Source organism: Heteronotia binoei, chromosome 20 (assembly GCF_032191835.1).
Source record: "Heteronotia binoei isolate CCM8104 ecotype False Entrance Well chromosome 20, APGP_CSIRO_Hbin_v1, whole genome shotgun sequence".
Classification (NCBI taxonomy): domain Eukaryota; kingdom Metazoa; phylum Chordata; class Lepidosauria; order Squamata; family Gekkonidae; genus Heteronotia; species Heteronotia binoei.
The window spans coordinates 31597815-31620414 of record NC_083242.1 but is presented as its reverse complement, the minus strand read 5'-3'; the positions used below and the strand labels follow the sequence as shown (position 1 = coordinate 31620414).

The 22600-nt window shown below is 50.7% G+C and overlaps 1 protein-coding gene and 1 non-coding gene across 2 annotated transcripts in view; both read right to left on the bottom strand.

Annotated features, from left to right (window-relative positions):
* Window positions 1-22600, bottom strand: part of INTS1 (integrator complex subunit 1) — a 122637-nt gene that overhangs the window by 37529 nt on the left and 62508 nt on the right. The window contains exons 24-34 of the mRNA XM_060260485.1: window positions 20695-20862; window positions 20482-20593; window positions 16920-17081; window positions 12845-12991; window positions 10129-10227; window positions 8465-8589; window positions 5365-5619; window positions 4295-4454; window positions 2853-2993; window positions 659-839; window positions 432-555 (exon numbers count right to left, since the gene is read on the bottom strand). Coding sequence (XP_060116468.1) covers window positions 432-555; window positions 659-839; window positions 2853-2993; window positions 4295-4454; window positions 5365-5619; window positions 8465-8589; window positions 10129-10227; window positions 12845-12991; window positions 16920-17081; window positions 20482-20593; window positions 20695-20862 — 1674 coding nt within the window. The remainder of the gene's footprint in view (window positions 1-431; window positions 556-658; window positions 840-2852; window positions 2994-4294; window positions 4455-5364; window positions 5620-8464; window positions 8590-10128; window positions 10228-12844; window positions 12992-16919; window positions 17082-20481; window positions 20594-20694; window positions 20863-22600) is intronic.
* TRNAR-GCG (transfer RNA arginine (anticodon GCG)) lies at window positions 9453-9524 on the bottom strand. The gene has a single exon. It is a non-coding gene; the product is annotated as a tRNA-Arg (tRNA).

Sequence of the window (22600 nt, the reverse complement as noted above, 5' to 3'; positions counted from 1 at the left end):
CCTCGCAGGCGAAAAGCTAGTGTGTCAGCGATTAAGACAGCCTTCTCCCCGAGATTTTCCTAGTGGAAGTTGGAACCTGTGACCCAGTCTGCAGTAGTCCTGGACAGGGCAACTGGGGTCATGTGACTCTGCCGTCACATGAACACATGAAACCGCCTTATACCAAAGCCGACCATCAGTACATCAAGGTCAGTTTGCTCCATTTTATCCTCACAACAACCCTCGGAAGGATGGAAGGCTGAGTCAACCTGGAGCCGGCTACCTGAAAACCCAGCTTCCGCCGGGGATCGAACTCAGGTCGTGAGCAGAGGATTCCGACTGCAGTACTGCAGCTTTACCGCTCTGCCCCACGGGGCTCTTCTTGGCCACCCTTGTACATTATCCCATTTCGCAAACAACCCCCTGCCCACCCCACCCCCCGCCCCGCTCACCTTGTTCCATGAGAACAGCAGCCGCTGTTGGAGATCCGGGCAACTGCTTATCACCTCAGGATCCAGCATTTCCAGCCAGTCAACAAAAAGGCCAGAGGAGGGCCCCAGACGTGCCGTTTCGGTGCTGCGGGAGTGAAATGACGTCATGTGGGGGGGGGGGGGTCAAAGGTCCCCCTACCGAGTCAGCAAGAGAGAAACACGAGGCACGGCCTTCGTTCCCCGCCCACCTGCAGGCCTCTGCCTCATTCTTCACAGGGCTCTCCTCTTGGTCTTGGAGCAGCAGCGAGCTCACCACAGCGATGGGGCCCCGGGCGGGGAGGCGGGGCGAGGCCTCTGAGGTGACCGAGAAGAGGGCGGCCAGGAGCTCCTCCAGGTAGGGCGAACGGGTTTCTGTCAGGCCCTGAAGGACTGGGAGAAGCCATAAGAGAAGCCATGTTGGATCAGGCCAATGGCCCATCCAGTCCAACACTCTGTGTCACATAAGAACATAAGAGAAGCCATGTTGGATCAGGCCAGTGGCCCATCCAGTCCAACACTCTGTGTCACATAAGAACATAAGAGAAGCCATGTTGGATCAGGCCAGTGGCCCATCCAGTCCAACACTCTGTGTCACATAAGAACATAAGAGAAGCCATGTTGGATCAGGCCAGTGGCCCATCCAGTCCAACACTCTGTGTCACATAAGAACATAAGAGAAGCCCTGTTGGATCAGGCCAGTGGCCCATCCAGTCCAACACTCTGTGTCACATAAGAGAAGCCATGTTGGATCAGGCCAGTGGCCCATCCAGTCCAACACTCTGTCACACAAGAACATAAGAGAAGCCATGTTGGATCAGGCCAGTGGCCCATCCAGTCCAACACTCTGTGTTACACAGTGGACAAAAACCCAGGTGCCATCAGGAGGTCCACCAGTGGGGCCAGGGCACCAGAAGCCCTCCCACTGTTCCCCCGCCCCCCAAGCACCAAGAATACAGAGCATCATTGCCCCAGACAGAGAGTTCCATCAATATGTTGTGGATAACAGCCACTGGTGGACCTCTGCTCCATATAGCAACACAAGAGAAGCCATGTTGGATCAGGCCAATGGCCCATCCAGTCCAACGCTCTGTGTCACTTAAGAACATAAGAGAAGCCATGTTAGATCAGGCCAGTGGCCCATCCAGTCCAACACTCTGTGTCACAGAAGAACATAAGAGAAGCCATGTTGGATCAGGCCAATGGCCCATCCAGTCCAACACTCTGTGTCACATAAGAACATAAGAGAAGCCATGTTGGATCAGGCCAGTGGCCCATCCAGTCCAACGCTCTGTGTCACATAAGAACATAAGAGAAGCCATGTTGGATCAGGCCAGTGGCCCATCCAGTCCAACACTCTGTGTCACATAAGAACATAAGAGAAGCCATGCTGGATCAGGCCAATGGCCCATCCAGTCCAACACTCTGTGCCACTTAAGAACATAAGAGAAGCCATGTTGGATCAGGCCAATGGCCAATCCAGTCCACTCTGTGTCACACAGTGGCCAAAAAACCCAGGTGCCAGGGGAGAAGAGAAGGACCCTTAAGGACTTGGCGACTAAGCAAAATCCGCCATCGCTTGTTCTGACAGGGCCAAAATGAACCACGATGCTTTGGAAGCCACAGACCAGGATAACTGCAGGGCTGGAGTCGTGGTAAAGCAACTACTGCCAAACGGGAAGCTCACCAGACAAATTTGCCAATTTGTTTTTTATTCACAAAACTCGCATCCCGCCTTTCTGCCCTCACAAGGCCTCCAAGGAAGCTAACCATTTAAAACATACACGATAGAATGCCGCTGCCGAGTTCTTCAAACCTCTGTGCGCAGGGACCTCTCTTTCACGTATCGGGAATCGTCCTAATTGCTCCGCTTTCTACGACTGGGTAACCGAGGGTGAAAAATGAGACAGCCCGAAAGCCTTGGCTAGGGCACGAGTGACCAAACGGACTCTTTCACACATGTTGTGTGGCTCTCGAAGCCCCCCCCCCCACCCTACCCGTTGGCTTGGAAGAGGCATCTGTCTCTTTAAATCACTTCGCCGAGGCAGCCAGTGGCTTGGAGAATGCATTGAAAGTTGCTTTCTTTCTACCTCCCCATCTCCTTCCCTTTCTTCCTTCTCTCCCTCCCTGCAGCTCTGAAACATCTGACGTCCGCGCCTCGCGGCTCTCAAACATCCGACGTTTATTCTGCGTGGCTCTTGGGGGTTAAGCGAGTTTGGACACCCCTGGGCTAGAGGGCGCAAGCTGCTGACTCAGTGTATCACAGATGCAGCTTAAACTCGCTCTTTCCGTCGGGTAAAACTCGCTGCTCTTGCCCAGGGGGCGTGGACTCCCTTCGCAGCCGCCCAATCACATGGAACAAACTTGCCCAGGCCCAGCCCCTTGGTACCTTAGCAGGCCCCCCACCTTTGCTGATGAGCTCAGGTTCCACGCTGTACTTTCCACTGGACTTCAGGGTGGTTACGATGGCCCGCACGGTGGAGCCGATCACGTCAGCGTCGCGGCGGAAGGCCAGGGCGTCCACGAGGTGGAGGAACCCCCCTCGAACTGTTGGGGAGAAAAAGGAGGGCGAAGGAGTCAAAAGCGACCCACAAACTCGTACTCGGTTTTGCTGTTCGGCCAGCCTTGCTCCTTGTAACCCTTCAGGTTCGATCCAAGGACCCCCCAACGAGTGCCCAGGAGAGGCAGAAGAAAAATGGGTTTTGGTTATTTTGGGGGGTCTTCTACAGGGGACATTAAATACATGTGGGTAGGGAAGGCTTCTGACTGAAGAAGAAGACTGCAGATTTATACCCCGCCCTTCTCTCTGAATCAGAGTCTCAGAGCAGGTTACACTCTTCTTTATCTCCTTCCCCCACAACAGACACCCTGTGAGGTGGGTGGGGCTGGAGAGGGCTCTCACAACAGCTGCCCTTTCAAGGACAACTCAGCGAGAGCTATGGCTGACCCAAGGCCATTCCAGCAGCTGCAAGTGGAGGAGTGGGGAATCGAACTCGGTTCGCCCAGATAAGAACTGTAGATTTATACCCCGCCCTTCTCTCTGAAACAGAGACTCAGAGCAGCTCACAATCTCCTTTATCTTCTTCCTGCACAACCGACACCATGTGAGGTGGGTGGGGCTCAGAGAGCTCTCCCAGAAGCTGCCCTTTCAAGGACAACTTCTGCCATAGCTAGGGCTGACCCAAGGCCATTCCAGCAGCTGCAAGCGGAGGAGTGGGGAATCAAACTCGGTTCTCCCAGATAAGCGTCTGCACACTTAACCACCACACCAAAATAAAATGCATAATTGTATCATCCTGAAACCATGCCCCCCCCCACCATCCATAGAAAAATTGTCTTCCACAAAACCGGTCCCTGGTGTCAAAAAGGTTGGGGAACACTGCTCTAAATGCTAGAGACCAGATTGAATTTGTATAAATATTTCCTTATATATTACAATGTAGTGATAAGAAGACCATTGGATTTATATCCCGCCCTCCACTCCGAAGAGTCTCAGAGCAGCCTACAATCTCCTTTCCCTTCCTCCCCCACAACAGACACCCTATGAGGTGGGTGGGGCTGAGAGAGCTCTCCCAGAAGCTGCCCTTTCAAGGACAACCTCTGCCAGAGCTATGGCTGACCTAAGGCCATGCTAGCAGGTGCAAGCGGAGGAGTGGGGAATCAAATCCGGTTCTCCCAGATAAGAGTCTGAGCACTTTACCACTGCACCAAACTGGCTCTCAGAGATGGGAAGGAAAGGTTTGGGAGCCTTGCTTGACGATACCGAGAATGATGACTGAAAAAAATATGGTTAGAGAAACACCTTTGAGCAAAAGTTGATGGTTCAGTAACGCAATAGTGCCGCTTACCGTCGTTGATCCGGTGTTTGGATGAATACTGGACAGCAAAGGACTTGAGCTGGGTGCGGAGAGGACCTTCTTCCACAGCTGGATTCTCCAGCCACTTCAGCATCTGCATGAGGACTTTGAAGAACAGGGAGGAGAAGGTCGTGTCCAGGGGGACGAGGCGCTGAAAACGGGGTGGGCGGGAGACGGGGTTACATAGGAAAAAAGTAAAAGTTGGATTGCAACGGCATCGCTGTAGGGCCCCAAAGCCCACAGAAGTGAACGAGCAAGAGACAGTCTGGATATTTGAACAGACTTCATATTTGCACCCTCCCGAAATGAGAAGACGACGACAATGGCAGATTTATAACCCGCCCTTCACTCTGAATCAGAGACGGCTCACAATCTCCTATATCTTCCTCCCCCACAATCAACACCCTGTGAGCTGGGTGGGGCTGAGAGAGCTCTCACAGCAGCTGCCCTTTCAAGGACAGAGTCTCAGAGCGGCCTACAATCTCCTTTCCCTTCCTCCCCCACAACAGACACCGTGTGAGGCGGGTGGGGCTGGAGAGGGCTCTCACAGCAGCTGCCCATTCAAGGACAGAGTCTCAGAGTAGCCTACAATCTCCTTTATCTCCCTCCCCCCACAACAGATACCCTGTGAGGTGGGTGGGGCTGAGAGAACTCTCACAGCTGCTGTCCTTTCAAGGACAGAGTCTCAGAGCGGCCTACAATCTCCTTTATCTCCCTCCCCCCACAACAGATACCCTGTGAGGTGGGTGGGGCTGAGAGAACTCTCACAGCAGCTGCCCTTTCAAGGACAGAGTCTCAGAGCGGCTCACAATCTCCTTTCCCTTCCTCCCCCACAATAGACACCCTGTGAACTGGGTGGGGCTGAGAGGCTCTCACAGCAGCTGCCCTTTCAAGGACAACTCCTGCGAGAGTTATAGCTGACCCAAGGCCAGCAGCTGCAAGTGGAAGAACAGGGAATCAAACCTGGCTCTCCCAGGTAAGAGTCCGCATGCTTAACCGCTCCACCAAACTGGCTCTGGAATAACTGGGTAACGTGTTGGCCAAGACAGAGACACTCTCACCTGGTACTGGTAGAGCAAGCGCAGCAGTGGGCAGGACATGGCGTGGTTCCTATGCATCATCATCACCAGTGCCCCACCATGGGGGGAGTTCAGCAGGGCCCCCAAGGCCTGGAGGAGACGCGCTGCGGTTCCGGGAGCCGGGGAGTTCCCTTGGCGAAGCCGAGCCAGCTCTTGCCCCAAGGCTTGCTGCAGAGCCAGGGCAAGGGGGCGAGGGTTCGAATTCTGCCAGCGGGGATCTGGGTTCAGCGGGAACAGCTGGGCAAGACGGAAAAGATGGACTGTTGCGCACAAAACCCGCAATGCCCGGCCGTTTCATGTGTTCCCCCTAGGTCTTAGGCTCAAAGCGTTGACCACGAGATTTCAGTAACGAATGTCAAATAAATCAAAAGCAGGTGTGCAACTTACAGATATACATCTGAACAACACCTGAACAGCATACCTAAGATTGCTACAGCACAGACATTGTCTCTAGATTTTGATGGAATAGTTCAGAGCAAAAGATGTTAGTTATCAGAAACTGTTAAATAAGCAAAATATTGCAAGAGTGCTAATCTTTTAAGTGTATTTTAAGTTTTTTATAACAAAAACCCTTTAATTGTGTTTGTCTGTAGACCCAAGTGGGCGGCCGTATTGATACGAAGCAGTAGGACAAAGTAAGAGTCAAGGCGCACCTTTAAGACCAACAAAGTTTTATTCAGAATGTCAGCTTTCGTGTGCTCTAAGCACACCTCATCAGACGAGGAATCAGGTACAGTGAGCAGACCTACATATAGCTGGTAGGCAGTGGTTTAGAATGCAAAACGGTGGAAATCCAATGACAGAACAGTAAAATTAACCAATTGAGCAAACCTTTGATCTGGGTAGCATGAGAAGAAGAAGAAGAAGAAGAAGAAGAAGAAGAAGATATTGGATTTATATCCCGCCCTCCACTCCGAAGAGTCTCAGAGCGGCTCACAATCTCCTTTACCTTCCTCCCCCACAACAGACACCCTGTGAGGTGGGTGGAGAAGAAGAAGAAGAAGATATTGGATTTATATCCCGCCCTCCACTCCGAAGAGTCTCAGAGCGGCTCACAATCTCTTTTATCTTCCTCCCCCACAACAGACACCCTGTGAGGTGGGTGGGGCTGGAGAGGGCTCTCACAGCAGCTGCCCTTTCAAGGACAGAGGCTCAGAGCGGCTCACAATCTCCTTTCCCTTCCTCGCCCACAACAGACACCCTGTGAGGTGGGTGGGGCTGGAGAGGGCTCTCACGGCAGCTGCCCTTTCAAGGACAGAGTCTCAGAGCGGCTCACAATCTCCTTTACCTTCCTCCCCCACAACAGACACCCTGTGAGGTGGGTGGGGCTGGAGAGGGCTCTCACGGCAGCTGCCCTTTCAAGGACAGAGTCTCAGAGCGGCTCACAATCTCCTTTACCTTCCTCCCCCACAACAGACACCCTGTGAGGTGGGTGGGACTGGAGAGGGCTCTCACAGCAGCTGCCCTTTCGAGGACAGTCTCAGAACGGCCTACAATCTCCTTTCCCTTCCTCCCCCACAATAGACACCCTGTGAGGTGGGTGGGGCTGGAGAAGGCTCTCACAGCAGCTGCCCTTTCAAGGACAACCTCTGCCAGAGCTATGGCTGACCCAAGGCCATTCCAGCAGGTGCAAGCGGAGGAGTGGGGAATCAAACCCGGTTCTCCCAGGTAAGAGTCCGCACACTTAACCACTACACCAAACTGGCTCTCCAGCCCCACGAGAAAGCAATAAAACAGTAATATGTCAAAATGTGAGAAGGGGTTTGTCCTTTATAAAAATTTTGTCTCTGCAACCCGGAATTACATTTTATGCCACACACAGCCTGGCCCCACAAGGTCTCATTTATGTCAGATCTGGCCCTCATGAGAAATGAGTTGGACACCCTTCCCCTACAGGGACAGTGATGATTGGACCCAGGTGTTTGGGAATATGAGGAGAGATAGCAAAAGGGGGTGGGGGAGGCTACACCCCCTCTGTGCAACTCACTGCCACAAGATGTACCAACAGCCATTGGTTTAGATGGCTTCATATTTTAAGATTAAGACAGCAGACGGATTCCGTGGTCTATTATAGCATTGGAAAATGTGCAGAAAAGGGCAACTAGAATGATTACAGGTTTGGAACACTTTCCCTATGAAGAAAGGTTAAAACGCTTGGGGCTCTTTAGCTTGGAGAAACGTCGCCTGCGGGGTGACAGGATAGAGGTTTACAAGATTATGCTTGGGATGGAGAAGGTAGAGAAAGAAGTACTTTTCTCCCTTTCTCACAATACAAGAACTTGTGGGCATTCGATGAAACTGCTGAGCAGTCGGGTTAGAACGGATAAAAGGAAGTCCTTCTTCACCCAAAGGGTGATTAACATGTGGAATTCACTGCCACAGGAGGTGGTGGCGGCTACAAGCATAGACAGCTTCAAGAGGGGATTGGATAAAATATGGAGCAGAGGTCCATCAGTGGCTCTTAGCCACAGTGTGTATATGGATATATATATACATAAATTTTTGGCCACTGTGTGACACAGAGTGTTGGACTGGATGGGCCACTGGCCTGATCCAACATGGCTTCTCTTATGTTCTTATCAGCCGCTATGACTGATAATGGCTGAATGAAACCTCCATGTTTAGACAGAGTCTACCCTTGAATTGCTCAGTTGTTAGTGGACAAACCATACCCTGCTTGTCTGTAACGCAGGGGTGGCCAAACTGTGGCTCGGGAGCTACATGTGGCTCTTTCACACCTATTGTGTGGCTCTCAAAGCCCCCCACCTCTCCGTCAGCCTGCTTGGAGAAGGCATTTAAAGTTGCTTTATTTCCACCTCTCCCTCCCCATCTTCCTTCCCTCCCTCCCTCCCTCCCTCGTGACTCTCAAACATCTGATGTTTATTCTTTGTGGCTCTTATGTTAAGCAAGTCTGGCCACCCCTTCTGTAGTCCAAAGCCAGCCTGGCACACCTCACTGGAAATGAGATCAGACTGGATAAGGTGACCCAGCTTGGGGGGTGGGGCACATTTCTGAGGCCCGACCTGTGAGGAAAGTTGCACACAGGGCCTCCTCTCCGCTCTGTTGGGGGGTGAGGGCTTACCTGAAGGAGGATGGTCGCCAGGTCATCCTCAGGGGTCAAGACTCGTATCTGGGCCAGAGCCCGGATTCTGCCCTGGCCCTGGGGAGCCTCGAGACTCATTTTTGGCCGGGAAGCTTCGTCGCTGTCTGCAGAGAGATTACAGCCAAGTATTTATGTCTTTCAAGGTTAAAAAGTTGCACAGACACATGTGTGAACACATGAATCTGCCTTTTGCTGAATCAGACCCTTGGTCCTTCTTCCGTGGAGGTTTGGTATTTGGAGGTTTGTATTTTACAAACTTCCCTCCTTGGAGGTTTGCAAAATATAAATTTAAAGTAATAAACAAACAAACAAACAAACAAACAGAGGCTAGGTGGCCATCTGACAGCAATGAGGATCCTGTGAATTTAGGGAGAGGTGTTTGTGAATTTCCTGCACTGTACAGGGGGTTGGACTAGATGACCCTGGAGGTCCCTTCAGACTCTATGATTCTGTTCCATCAAGGTCAGCCCCGTCTGCCCAGACCAGCAGCCGTTCTCCACCTGATTCTTTGGAATCAGAGATGCCGGGGATTGAACCTGGGACCTTCTGCACCACAAACAGATGCTCTACCACTGAGCCACTGTCCCACTTTAGAATGGGTTTCAATTTTCATACATATGAACATATGAAGCTGCCTTCTACTGAATCAGACCCTCATGGTCCATCAATGTCAGTCTTGTCTATTCAGACTGGCAGCAGCTCTCCAGGGTCTCAAGCTGAGGTTTTTCACACCTCTTTGCCTGGACCCTTTTTAGTTGCAGATGCTGGGGATTGAACCTGGGAACTTCTGCTTACCAAGCAGATCCTCAGCCACTGAGCCACCGTCCCTGCCTCATATATGAAGCTGCCTTATACTGAATCGGACCCTCGGTCCATCAAAGTCAGTATTGTCTACTCAGACTGGCAGCAGCTCTCCAGGGTCTCAAGCTGAGGTTTTTCACACCTACTTGCCTGGACCCTTTTTAGTTGGAGATGCCGGGGATTGAACCTGGGACCTTCTGCACCGCAAGCAGATGCTCTACCACTGAGCCACAGCCCCATTCATGGCTCTCCAGGGTCTCAAGCTGAGGTTCTTCACGCCTACTTGCGTGGACCCTTTTTAGTTGGAGGTGCTGGGGATTGAACCTGGGACCTTCTGCACCCCAAGCGGATGCTCTACCACTGAGCCACAGCCCCTTCCCCGACCATCATGAACCCAAGAAGCTGCCTTAGACTGAGTCAGACCCTGGGTCCATCAAAGTCAGAACTGTCTACTCAGACTGGCAGCGGCTCTCCAAGGGCTCAGGCAGAAGTCTTTCCTATCACCTGCTCGGTCCCTTGAACTGGAGATGCTGGGGACTGAACCTGGGACCTTCTGCGTGGCAAGCAGAGGCTCTACCACTGGAGCCACCAGCCCCTCCCCACATACGGATGAGGGACTGCATACCTGAATGCACATTAGAACAAACAAAAAACTGAAAAAAGCCCCTTGCCTGCCCAAACCAGCAACTCATGGAAAAAGCTCCTAGCCTGAGCTTTCTCCTGAGAAACTAGTTTTCTACATGCAGAGAAGTCTGAGTCACTGGTGCCAAGACTGGAAAAATGGGAAGTAGGAAAGCCCAGTCTGATCTGTTGCTAAGGCGAAAAGCAAAGGCCCCAATTACCTCGGCGCGGGAGCAAGGAGGTGGTGAGAAGCGAGTGGAAGGTCTGTCCCCCCGTCGCTCCCCTCTCATGCTGGACCTCGACGAGGTGAGCCATGTAGTCTGAAAGAGAATGATCGGGTCAGTGCGCCCTTCCCACGAGGAATATGGCCACACGTCAGACGCTCTTCTGTCTCCCAGCAGGTCAGCTCAGCTGCGCTCAAAATCACCTTGGCTCTAGGATTCCGGCATCTAGCTTTTACCCTATCCTGGGAACTCATGCCTGAGAATTCCCTTTTTCTTGCAGCGGATTACATAGTGCAAGTCCAAGTCAACCGGCGTGCCCTGGGAAACCCTCGCTCTGCAGTGCCCCAGTGTCTGGACTGCTGGCTGGTGACAAACAAATTGTTCACCAGGCTACAGCAAATTCTTGGGCTCTGCAAAACTACGATCTTACTCGGAGCTAGTGATGACCTATGGGAGGAAGCAGAAGGCGGCTGCTCGGTTCAAATCAGGCCCAAGCTGCTTAATTTGTTGTCGACTCCGTTTATAACCCCCCTTTTCTCCTCGATGAACAAATGAAGTCCAACGAGATGCTTCAAAGCTGGGAACGGCAGAACATGGGGAAATTATCTGCATCCTGTTTTATCATTTATTCCCAGGGCTTTTTTTGGTAGAAAAAGCCTAGCAGGGACTCATTTGCATATTAAACCACTCCCTCTGACATCAACATCATTATTTCACACAGGGCTTTTTTGTAGGAAAAAGCCCAGCGGGAACTCATTTGCGTATTAGACCACAACCGGAACGGCGTTCCTGCTCAAAAAGGGCCGGGTTTATTCCACAATTCATGCTTGTAATGTCTCTGGTTTTGCAAAGTGGCAACTCTTTTGCTGTTCCCAGGGAGCGCCTTCCCCCCTCCCCCAGCCAAGTTCACGGAAAACTAACCCATACGCTCCTTCCCCCCCAGGATTTTTTTTTGGGAGCAGGAACTCCTTTGCATATTAGGCCACACACCCCTGATGTAGACAATTCTCCAAGAGCTTACAGGGCTCTTCTTACAGGGCCTGCTGAGAGCTCCAGGAGGATTGGCTGCATCAGGGGTGTGTGGCCTCATATGCAAAGGAGGTCCTGCTAGAATTCCTTACAGGGCTCTTCGTACAGGGCCTGCTGGAAGCTCCAGGAGGACTGGCTGCATCAGGGGGGTGTGGCCTAATAGGCAAAGGAGGTCCTGCTAGAATTCCTTACAGGGCTCTTCATACACGGCCTGCTGGAAGCTCCAGGAGGATTGGCTGCATCAGGGGTGTGTGGCCTAACAGGCAAAGGAGGTCCTGCTAGAATTCCTTACAGGGTTCTTCGTACAGGGCCTACTGTAAGCTCCAGGAGGATTGGCTGCATCAGGGGTGTGTGGCCTCATATGCAAAGGATATCCCGCTAGAATTCCTTACAGGGCTCTTAGTACAGGGCCTACTGTAAGCTCCAGGAGGATTCGCTGCATCAGGGGTGTGTGGCCTAATAGGCAAAGGAGGTCCTGCTAGAATTCCTTACAGGGCTCTTCGTACAGGGCCTGCTGTAAGCTCCAGGAGGATTGGCTGCATCAGGGGTGTGTGGCCTAATAGACAAAGGAGGTCCTGCTAGAATTCCTTACAGGGCTCTTCGTACAGGGCCTGCTGTAAGCTCCAGGAGGATTGGCTGCATCACGGGGGTGTGGCCTCATATGCAAAGGAGGTCCTGCTAGAATTCCTTACAGGGCTCTTCGTACAGGGCCTGCTGTAAGCTCCAGGAGGATTGGCTACATCAGGGGTGTGTGGCCTAATAGGCAAAGGAGGTCCTGCTAGAATTCCTTACAGGGCTCTTCTTACAGGGCCTACTGTAAGCTCCAGGAGGACTGGCTACATCAGGGGTGTGTGGCCTAATATGCAAAGGAGTTCCTGCTACAAAAAAAAGCCCTGCTACACCCTATCTGAATAGCCATGCGGGCTAGGAACTGGTGTGCGTGCGTGTAAATGAAAAGGCTGCAATTTTTAGGAAGCCAAATGCCTCCTCCGCAAACAAACATCCTATTCTTTTCTCCATAGATCCCGTGGAAGCCACAACAAATGCACACCCGGTCGCTGCCCACCCAGGGCATTTTTTGTAACAAGAACTCCTTTGCATATTAGGCCACACTCCCTGATGCAGCCAATCCTCCTGCAGCTTGCAGTAGGCCCTGTACGAAGAGCCCTGTAAGCTCTTGGAGGATTGGCTACATCAGGGGGGCATGGCCTAATATGCAAAGGAGTTCCTGCTACAAAAAAAGCCCTGCTCCACCCCATCTGAATAGCCATGGGGGCTAGGGACTGGTGTGTGTGCGTGTAAATAAAAAGGCTGCAATTTTTAGGGAGCCAAACGCTTCCTCCCCAAACAAACATCCTATTTTTTTCTCCATAGATCCTGTGGAAGCCACAACAAATGCACACCCGGATGCTGCCCACCCAGGGCTTTTTTTGTAACAAGAACTCCTTTGCATATTAGGCCACACTCTCTGATGCAGCCAATCCTCCTGCAGCTTGCAGTAGGCCGTGTACTAAGAGCCCTGTAAGCTCTTGGAGGATTGGCTGCATCAGGGGGGCGTGGCCTAATATGCAAAGGATCTCCTGCTACAAAAAACCTGCTCCCACCCGACACAATACAGATTTTGAAGGCACCAGGAAGGGCCGGTTTTAAAAGCACGCCCCTCCGCGGCAAACGCCTCCCTTACTCTTGTCCATGATGTTCTGCTCCAGAGTCTGAGGGTCGTGGGAGACGGCCTGATCCAGGTACTGCAGGAGTTTGCTCATGCTGGAGACGGGGATGCCGAAGGACTGGACGAAGAGGAGTAGCTGCTGGGGCTCGAGGTCCTGGAGGGCTGAAGCAAACACACACACACCCCCTCCTGGAGTCAGAATGCGTAGGGTTCAAATTCCTCTTGCGCAGTGGGAGCCCCTGGTTTTTGCCATCCCCGAGGACTGGGGGCCATAAACACCAAGATCAAAAGCTCCCCAAAGACAACGAAGAAGAAGATATTGGATTTATATCCCGCCCTCCACTCCAAAGAGTCTCAGAGCAGCTCACAATCTCCTCTACCTTCCTCCCCCACAACAAACACCCTGTGAGGTGGGTGGGGCTCAAGAGGGCTCTCACAGCAGCTGCCCTTTCAAGGACAGAGTCTCAGAGCGGCTCACAATCTCCTTTCCCTTCCTCCCCCACAACAGACACCCTGTGAGGTGGGTGGGGCTGGAGAGGGCTCTCACAGCAGCTGCCCTTTCAAGGACAGAGTCTCAGAGTGGCCTACAATCTCCTTTCCCTTCCTCCCCCACAACAGACACCCTGTGAGGTGGGTGGGGCTGGAGAGGGCTCTCACAGCAGCTGCCCTTTCAAGGACAGAGTCTCAGAGCGGCCTACAATCTCCTTTCCCTTCCTCCCCCACAACAGACACCCTGTGAGGTGGGTGGGGGCTGAGAGGGCTCTCACAGCAGCTGCCCTTTCAAGGACAACCTCTGCCAGAGCTCTGGCTGACCCAAGGCCATTCCAGCAGCTGCAAGTGGAGGAGTGGGGAATAAAACCCGGTTCTCCAAGATAAGAGTCCGCACGCTTAACCACTACACCAAACTGGCTCTCTGGATGTTTAGCCTGGAGAGGAAGCTCCCTCTGTCCTCCTTCCCTGACCCTCATTCCCATCTTCCCCCTCACCTCCCTTCAATCCCTTTCCTGCCCCCCCCCCGTCCAATTTTAAACTGCAGCCTCTTCAGGACAGGGGCCTATTTGCTAGCTGTTACAAGGGGAGAGAGACAGGAGCAAGCTGGCTCCCTTCTCCTCTGCCTAGGCTGAGACCATACTGAGGAGTCACACCGTGAACGCCCGTTAAATCCATATCGCTTTAATCAAGGCTCTTGTGGGGTTCTTTAACTGCCTCAGCTTGCCACGGGAGACGATTGTGGCGGGAACTGAAAAAGATGCAATTGAAAGCTTAAATTTCCAGTTGGTACCGGGGCATTAAAAACCCACTTTCATGCCAGTCAACATGGAGGATTCATCTCAGTTCCCACATCAAACTACCCACAAATGGAACCTGGAAGCTCTCTGGAATGGCAGAAGGAAGCCCTTGCCTTCTAAAGTTTATTAATTTACTCCCTTTATCTTCTGCCTTTCTCCCCAGTGAGGAACCAAACTGGCCTACATGAAGATCCTGTGAATTTGGGGTAGGTATTTGTGGGTTTCCTGCACTGTGCAGAGGGTTGGACTAGATGACCCTGGAGGTACTTTCCAACTCTATGATTCTATTCCTTCCTTCCTTCCGGCTCAACATTAGGAAGAACTTTGTACCATTAGAGCAGTTCCTCGGTGGAACAGGCTTCCTCTTCGGGAGGTGGTGGGCTCTCCTTCCTTGGAGGTTTTTAAGCAGAGGCTAGATGGCCATCTGACAGCAATGAGGAGCCTGTGAATTTAGGGGGAGGTGTTTGTGAGTTTCCTGCATTGTGCAGGGGGTTGGACAAGATGACCCTGGAAGTCCCTTCCAACTCTATGATTCTATTCCTTCCTTCCTTCCGGCTCAACATTAGGAAGAACTTTGTACCATTAGAGCGGTTCCTCGGTGGAACGGGCTTCCTCCTCGGGAGGTGGTGGGCTCTCCTTCCTTGGAAGTTTTTAAGCAGAGGCTAGATGGCCATCTGACAGCAATGAGGAGCCTGTGAATTTAGGGGGAGGGATTTGTGAGTTTAGAGCAGTTCCTCAGTGGAACAGCCTTCCTCCTTGGGAGGTGGTGGGCTCTCCTTCCTTGGAGGTTTTTAAACACAGGCTAGATGGCCATCTGACAGCAATGAGGATCCTGTGAATTTAGGGGGAGGTGTTTGTGAGTTTCCTGCACTGTGCAGAGGGTTGGACTAGATGACCCTGGAGGTACTTTCCAACTCTATGATTCAACGGTTCTCTGATTCTACGAGTTGGGGAAGTTTAGCCTGGAGAGGAGGCGGCTGAGAGGTGATTGGATCCCCATCTTCAAGTACTTGAAGGGCTGTCCTATAGAAAAGGGTGTGGAATCGTTTTCTGTGACCCCAGAAGGTAGGACCAGAACCAATGGGTTGAAATTAAATCAAAAGAGTTTCCGGCTCAACATTCCTGAAAATTGGAGCCATTCCTCAGTGGAGCAGGCTTCCTCAGGAGGTGATGGGCTCTCCTTCTTGGGAGTTTTTAAACAGAGGCTAGATGGCCATCTGACAACAATGAAGATCCTGTGAATTTAGGGGGAGGTGTTTGTGAGTTTCCTGCATTGTGCAGAGGGTTGGACTAGATGACCCTGGAGGTACTTTCCAACTCTATGATACAATGGTTCTCTGATTCTATGAGTTGGGGATGTTCAGCCTGGAGAGGAGGCAGCTGAGAGGAGATAGGATCCCCATCTTCAAGTACTTGAAGGGCTGTCCTATAGAGGAGGGTGTGGAATCGTTTTCTTTGGCCCCAGAAGGTAGGACCAGAACCAATGGGTTGAAATTAAATCAAAAGTGTTTCCGGCTCAACATTAGGAAGAACTTCCTGACCCTTAGAGCAGTTCCTCAGTGGAACAGGTTTCCTCAGGAGGTGGTGGGCTCTCCTTCCTTGGAGGTTTTTAAACAGAGGCTAGATGGCCATCTGGCAGCAATGAAGATCCTGTGAATTTAGGGGGAGGGGTTTGTGAGTTTAGAGTGGTTCCTCAGTGTAACAGGCTTCCTCGGGAGGTGGCGGGCTCTCCTTCCTTGGAGGTTTTTAAACAGAGGCTGGATGATCATCTGGCAGCAATGAAGATCCTGTGAATTTAGGGGGAGGGGTTTGTGAGTTTAGAGCGGTTGCTCAGTGGAACAGGCTTCCTCGGGAGGTGGTGGGCTCTCCTTCCTTGGAGGTTTTTCAACAGAGGCTGGATGGCCATCTGACAGCAATGAAGATCCTGTGAATTTAGGGGGAGGGGTTTGTGAGTTTAGAGCGGTTCCTCAGTGGAACAGGCTTCCTCAGGAGGTGGTGGGCTCTCCTTCCTTGGAGGTTTTTCAACAGAGGCTGGATGGCCATCTGGCAGCAATGAATATCCCGTGAATTTAGGGGGAAGTGTTTGTGAGTTTCCTGCATTCTGCAGGGGGTTGGACTAGATGACCCTGGAAGTACCTTCCAACTCTGTGATTCTATTCTCCTTGCTTCCCTTTTATCCTGGACTGTACTGAAATCTGCCATTAAGTTATGTAGCACCATGGTGGTTGTGTTTTAATGATTTTAGTAGTTTTAAGGGTTGTATTGTTTTTAAAATAATATTTGACAGTTAGCCGCTCTGAGACTACTAGCAGAGAGGGAGGGATAGAAAAAAAAATAGAATTTAAAAAATCCTCACAACAACCCTTTTATATTTTTATATTTGGCTTATCTTGTAATGAATTTAATCTTACCTGGAATTTTTTTTACCTGCGACTGTATTTCAGATAGCTTATCCTTGATCGTAATAAACACTGATTGACTGACACAACAACCCTATGAGGTAGGTTAAGTGGAGAGAGCGCGCCTGAGGACATCAAGTGAGCTTCCAGGGCAAAGGAGAGATTCAAACTGGGACTTGGCGATCTCTTTTACTGTGGACCAATGCAGCTCCCGTTGCAAAGTGAGGATTTGAACCTGGGTCTCTCAGATCCTAGTCTTTACACCATGCCAGCTCCCATGGAGTACAGAACCCACACCCCTCCCTCCTGCTGCTGAGCTGCGCAGCATGCCGCATTCACAGAAGTGCACATGGAAGTACGAGCAGAGACGCCCCCTGTGCCTACCCTGCAGGACCATCTTACCGGCATCCACCAACCGTGGAACCTCCGAGCGGATCATCCGCAGCTTTAGCCAATCTGGCAGAAGCAGGGCTTCTTCTGAAGTGTCCACCAGGAACGCCGTGGGAACCGGCTTCTTCTCAGGGAACCAGATGTCCAGCAGCGTGTAGAAGTCGCCGTCCCCAGCTTTATAAGAGAAGGACGGAGGTAAAAGAAGTGTTCGGTTTTTCTCTTGCTTGTGCACAATAACTGGAAATTCTGCAGGCAACCCGTGACAAGTGGAACCGCAAAAACTATCCAAATGGATACGATCGAGCCCGGCCACTCCAGGCGTTTTGGGAGGGGGAGGTCTTGCTTTGGTTGCCCCCACCATCTGAAATTAGATGGGTGGCAGCCCAAAAAAGGGCCACCTCAGTGGTGGCCCCAAAACTCTGGAACCCCCCTCCACAGGGAGATTCGTCTGTCTGTCGTGATCCTGGGCCTAGTGAGGCCTACAGGCTCCAGAGAAGCCTGCCTTGGAATTATACTGAAAAGCCTACATTTCCCAGGATCCCCCCTGTCCCTCTGATTGGGTGACAAGGTTTCGGAGGGAAACTGGCCCAGAGAGGGGTGGGGCTTGGGAAGAGAACATAAAAAGGCCAAGGCCAGGCAGGGGGTGTTCTTTTCCTAGGAGGCAGAGCTGAGGAAGAGCTGCTGCAAGGAAGAGACCCTCGCCCTTAGAGGAAGGGTGAGTAGGCCCAGGTCCGACTGAGACAGTCTAGGGACAGTAAGTGCAGGCGCGTTAGGGCACTTTGCTATTTTTCGTTCACCCCTTTTACTGTTTAATGCACCTTGTTTGTTATATTACACTGACTGATCTTTTAAATAAAACCTTTTTTTTTTTGTCTGTTGTTCACTCTGCCTGGTCCTCGTGAATTTAATCTTATCTGGAATTACTATTTGGCCTAAGCTAAAGGAGGCCTGAAGGGCTTAGGAAGGAACTCTGGGCCTTCTCAAGGGGAACCCTTAACCCAGAGTGGTGGCAGCAATTGGTCAGACCCCCCCCCGAGTCGTGACAGTCTCCCTCTATCGGTGTTTTTTGCCAGAGTGTAAAGACTTACAAGATGATGCATGGGATGGAGAAGGTAGAGAAAGAAGTCCTTTTCTCCCTTTCTCACAATACAAGAACTTGGGGGCATTTGATGAAATTGCTGAGCAGTCGGGTTAGAACAGATAGAAGGAGGTACTTCTTCACCCAAAGGGTGATTAACATGTGGAATTCACTGCCACAGGAGGTGGCGGCGGCTACAAGCATAGACCGCTTCAAGAGGGGAATGGATAAGCATATAGAACAGAGATCCATCAGTGGCTATTAGCCACAGTGTGTATATATATGTGTGTGTATATAAATTATTGGCCACTGTGTGATACAGAGTGTTGGATGGGCCGTTGGCCTGATCCAACATGGCTTCTCTTATGTTCTTATGTGACACAGAGGGTTGGACTGAATGGGCCACTGGCCTGATCCAACATGGCTTCTCTTATGTTCTTATGTGACACAGAGTGTTGGACTGGAGGGGCCTCTGGCCTGATCCAACATGGCTTCTCTTATGTTCTTCTTTCTTTCATCTGGCATATCCTCAGTAACGGTTCATGGCCCACTGCTGCTTACTCGTGTTTCTAATTATATCATTTTATACTTTTAACTATATTTCAACCAATCGAACATTTTAATTTTTTTTTCCTGTTCGACAGCTTGTCGGCCCTGACGGGGTGGGAAAGCAGCACAGAAACGTTTCAGACAAATAACTGCGCTGTTTTCAGAGTGTCAGAAATTCTCCAGGTGTCCGAATTCTGCGCCAAGAGACGTGCGATCTTGGGCTCCTTGTTAATGAAACTCAACTACGTCTGTGTACTTTATTCCGCTCTGCCCATTTCCGAGGGGTGGTATAAAAGAGTCTAAGGTTATGGATTTCTAGAATTGTAGAAGCCGTTAGTTTTACTTTCTGAACAGGCCTCTGTTTTGCATCTGTGAAATTCAAGGATCTTTCACAAACGAAAAGGCGGCCAAAAGATTCAACTAAAGCAGCTGCGAAACGATGATGTCCCTGCTGCAATGATGGTATCAAATCTTTAGTCCGTGTCATATTTGACTGTGAGATTTCTAATGATCGTCACAAAGCACTTCCACTTTCCACGGCCATGCCTTTTACCGGTAGTCAAAAACTGCAACTCCTTAAGAATCTTCTTGATGATTACATACAAATTAGCAAAATTTGGCTGGCTTGCCACAAGAATAAGGAAAACTCTAACGATTCAGTCAGGAAATGGCTAAATACCTTTTGCCAATCTGTTTGCTTTGACTGTCATGTCCTGTTATATTTGTAGTTTTACAACAGTATTGTATGCCTTTTTTAAATACCATTTTATGGACATGCAGCTTTAATTTTGTATGATTTTACTGTTTTAAAAGCTGGCTTGGGCTGTGAATGAACTAAACTAAAACAAAGCAGCTGCGTTGTTTTCTGCATTCTCACCAATACCTATTGTTAGAAATTCCCCAGGGATTCTTTTTCAGGACCCCTTCCCAGATTCTCTTGAGCTGAGCTCGAAGAATGAAGACCCACCCAAGTACCATCTCCAGGGCATCGGGTGGGCGACGGAGAAGGGCATCCCCGAATCCACGACCCACAGAAATCCATTTCTAATTGCTTACGTTGCACACAATGGCTGATTTTACACTGGGCAAAAGATCCAGTAATGCTGCGCTTTCAAAAGTGATCATCTACATTACAATGTGCCTTGACTTCTGTCTTGCTCCGGTGTTTTGACTGTGATTTACATTTAAATTCCTGAATTGGCTCTGACACCATTTTCAGCACGGAGTTGCCCCTGACTTTCCAAGACTACTTTTGATTGAGGGTTTTCCAGGAAGCGCATTCCACAGGACCATAAAGATGATGTCTTTCCTGGGAAACAGGGCAATAAACTCGTTTCTCAAGAAAGAACAAAGAAAGAAAGAAAGAAAGAACAAAGATTGCTCTGTATGGCGAACTTTCCACCGGCCATCGAAATAGAGGGGCACCAAAGAAGAGGTACAAGGACTCCTTGAAGAAATCCCTTGGCACCTGTCGCATCAACCATCACCAGTGGTCTGACCTAGCCTCAGATCGCAAAGCATGGAGGCACACCATCCACCAGGCTGTCTCTTCCTTTGAGAACGCACGCATAGCTGGTCTTGAGGACAAAAGGAGATTGAGGAAGAATCGCACTGCTACAGCACCAACGCCAAATCAGACTTTTCCCTGCAGCCGCTGTGGCCGGACCTGCCTGTCCCGCATTGGTCTTGTCAGCCACCAGCGAGCCTGCAGCAGACGTGGACTGCTGCACCCTTCTTGGATCTTCGTTCGCGAAGTCAAGCCGAGAGAGACTCTTAAACCTGCCCCACTCCCCCCCTCCAGTAAAGCAAGCAAGTGTGGAGGGGAAGTCCAGGAGCAAAATTTTGAGTGTAGATGAAAAAAAATATACTCCGGATTTCCAGAAGGCGATTTCAGCGCTCAGAAAATCAGACCCAAACATGAATGTAGAATTAGCCAAAGACATTCACCTCGAGGGGGCCCCAACGTTAGCAGAATCACCATGGCGTGGACTACGAGGATGTGCATCGTTGCCGTTTCCCCACTTATCCAGCGGAGGAAAACCTGATCCTGGGAATCCGACTGCAAAAAAGGAGCATGGAAGGAAAAGGAAAGGAGTGTCTAAAAGGTGTGCAAATTCCAAGGGAAGTGAGCGAATGCAGGGGGGGGAAAGGAGCGCTCACCCAGTTGTACATCTCGTCGCCCTCCTTGCTCTGGCGCATGCGCTGCACATAGCGCGAGAAGACGGAGAGCAGGGCCACCAGGACGGCGTCCGACTCCGAGCAGTAGGAGAGCTTCGAGAAGAGGTGAGACATGATGGTGGAGCGCTCCACAATCAGCCGGGCCACGTCCTGAAAGGCAGAGAGCCGGGAGGAACGAGGTGAACAAGAGACGGACTGACTGAAGATTCCATGCATCCCACTGGTAGGAAAGCAGGCAGGAAATGCTTGCATTTATTGATTTTTTAAAAAATTCTTTCCCTCTTTTTTTCTCACACCCATTACAAAACCAAGCACTATACAGCAAAAAAATTTTTTTCAAGCATTACAAAAAGAACACATGTAATCTGGGATAGTGCTTACAGTGTTGGGCTACGGAGACCTTGGGTCAAGCTTTTCCTCAGTCAGAAGATCACAACATGAAAATTGGCCACTCAAGCTTTCTTAGCTCAAACTACCTCACAGAACACAATGGAGAATGGGAGGACCACACCGGGTGACCCTGGGCTTGTCACTTATTCCCTAGGCCTCGCCTAGAGAATAAGTAAGGACAAAATGGAGAACGGGAGGACCTCAATGGGTGACTATGGGCTGACCACTCTTTCTTTAGGCCTCACGTACCTCACAGAGTTCTTGTGGGGACAAAACGGAGGAGGACCTCAATGGGTGACTTTGGGCTGACCACTCTTTCTCTAGGCCTCGCGTACCTCACAGTTCTTGTGGGGACAAAATGGAGGAGGACCTCAATGGGTGACTTTGGGCTGACCACTCTTTCTCTAGGCCTCACGTACCTCACAGAGTTCTTGTGGGGACAAAATGGAGGAGGGCCTCAATGGGTGACTTTGGGCTGACCACTCTTTCTCTAGGCCTCGCGTACCTCACAGTTCTTGTAGGGACAAAATCGAGGAGGACCTCAATGGGTGACTTTGGGCTGACCATTCTTTCTCTAGGCCTCACGTACCTCACAAAGTTCTTGTGGGGATAAAATGGAGGAGGACTTCAATGGGTGACTTTGGGCTGACCACTTTTTCTCTAGGCCTCACGTACCTCACAGAGTTCTTGTGGGGACAAAATGAAGAATGGGAGGACTTCACTGGGTGAACGTGGGCTCGTCACTCATTTTCTAAGCCCCACTTTCCTCACAGGGTTGTTGTGAGAATAAAATGGAGAATGGGTGGACCGCACTAGGTGACCCTGGGCTGGCCACTCTTTCTCCAGGTCTCGCCTACCTCACAGGGTTGTTGTGAGAACAAAATGGGAAGGGGAGAGGGAGGAAATTCCTCTCGGAGGAAGGTGGTATAAAAAAATGACCCTCAAGATAAACTGTTTAAAACAAAATAAAACAATGGATTTTTAAAAAGTAATAAATTTTTTTAACCAGCAGTGGGGTGGGGGGGGAAGAAACAGAAAGAAGCACAAACACCAGCAGTTGTGAAATCTGTGGGCAACAGCAGAATCTATAGAATAAAACTGCTTTCGAGGCATTTTAAAAAAAACACCCAGTATCCCCTGGAACAAAATGGTTGTCATATGTTTCTGGGAAGCCCAAAGGGAAGGGACCTGACAGACTGGAAAGTCACTGTATTTATGTATTTGACTTCTGCCTTCTTTTTCTCCCCAGCGGGGACCTGAAGCAGCTCACACCGTTCTCTTCTCTATTTTAATCCTCACAAGAACCCTGTGAGGTAGGTTAGGGCTGAGAGGGTGTGCCCGGGCCCAAGATCCCCCGGGATGCTTCCATGACAGAGTGGGGGATTCAAATCTAGGTCTCCCAGATCCCAGTCGGACACTGTAACCACTCTTCCATACTGTCTCTCGTTATAGGGGCCACAGCTGAAAAAGCCCTGCTGGAAGAGAGCATGCCAAGCTC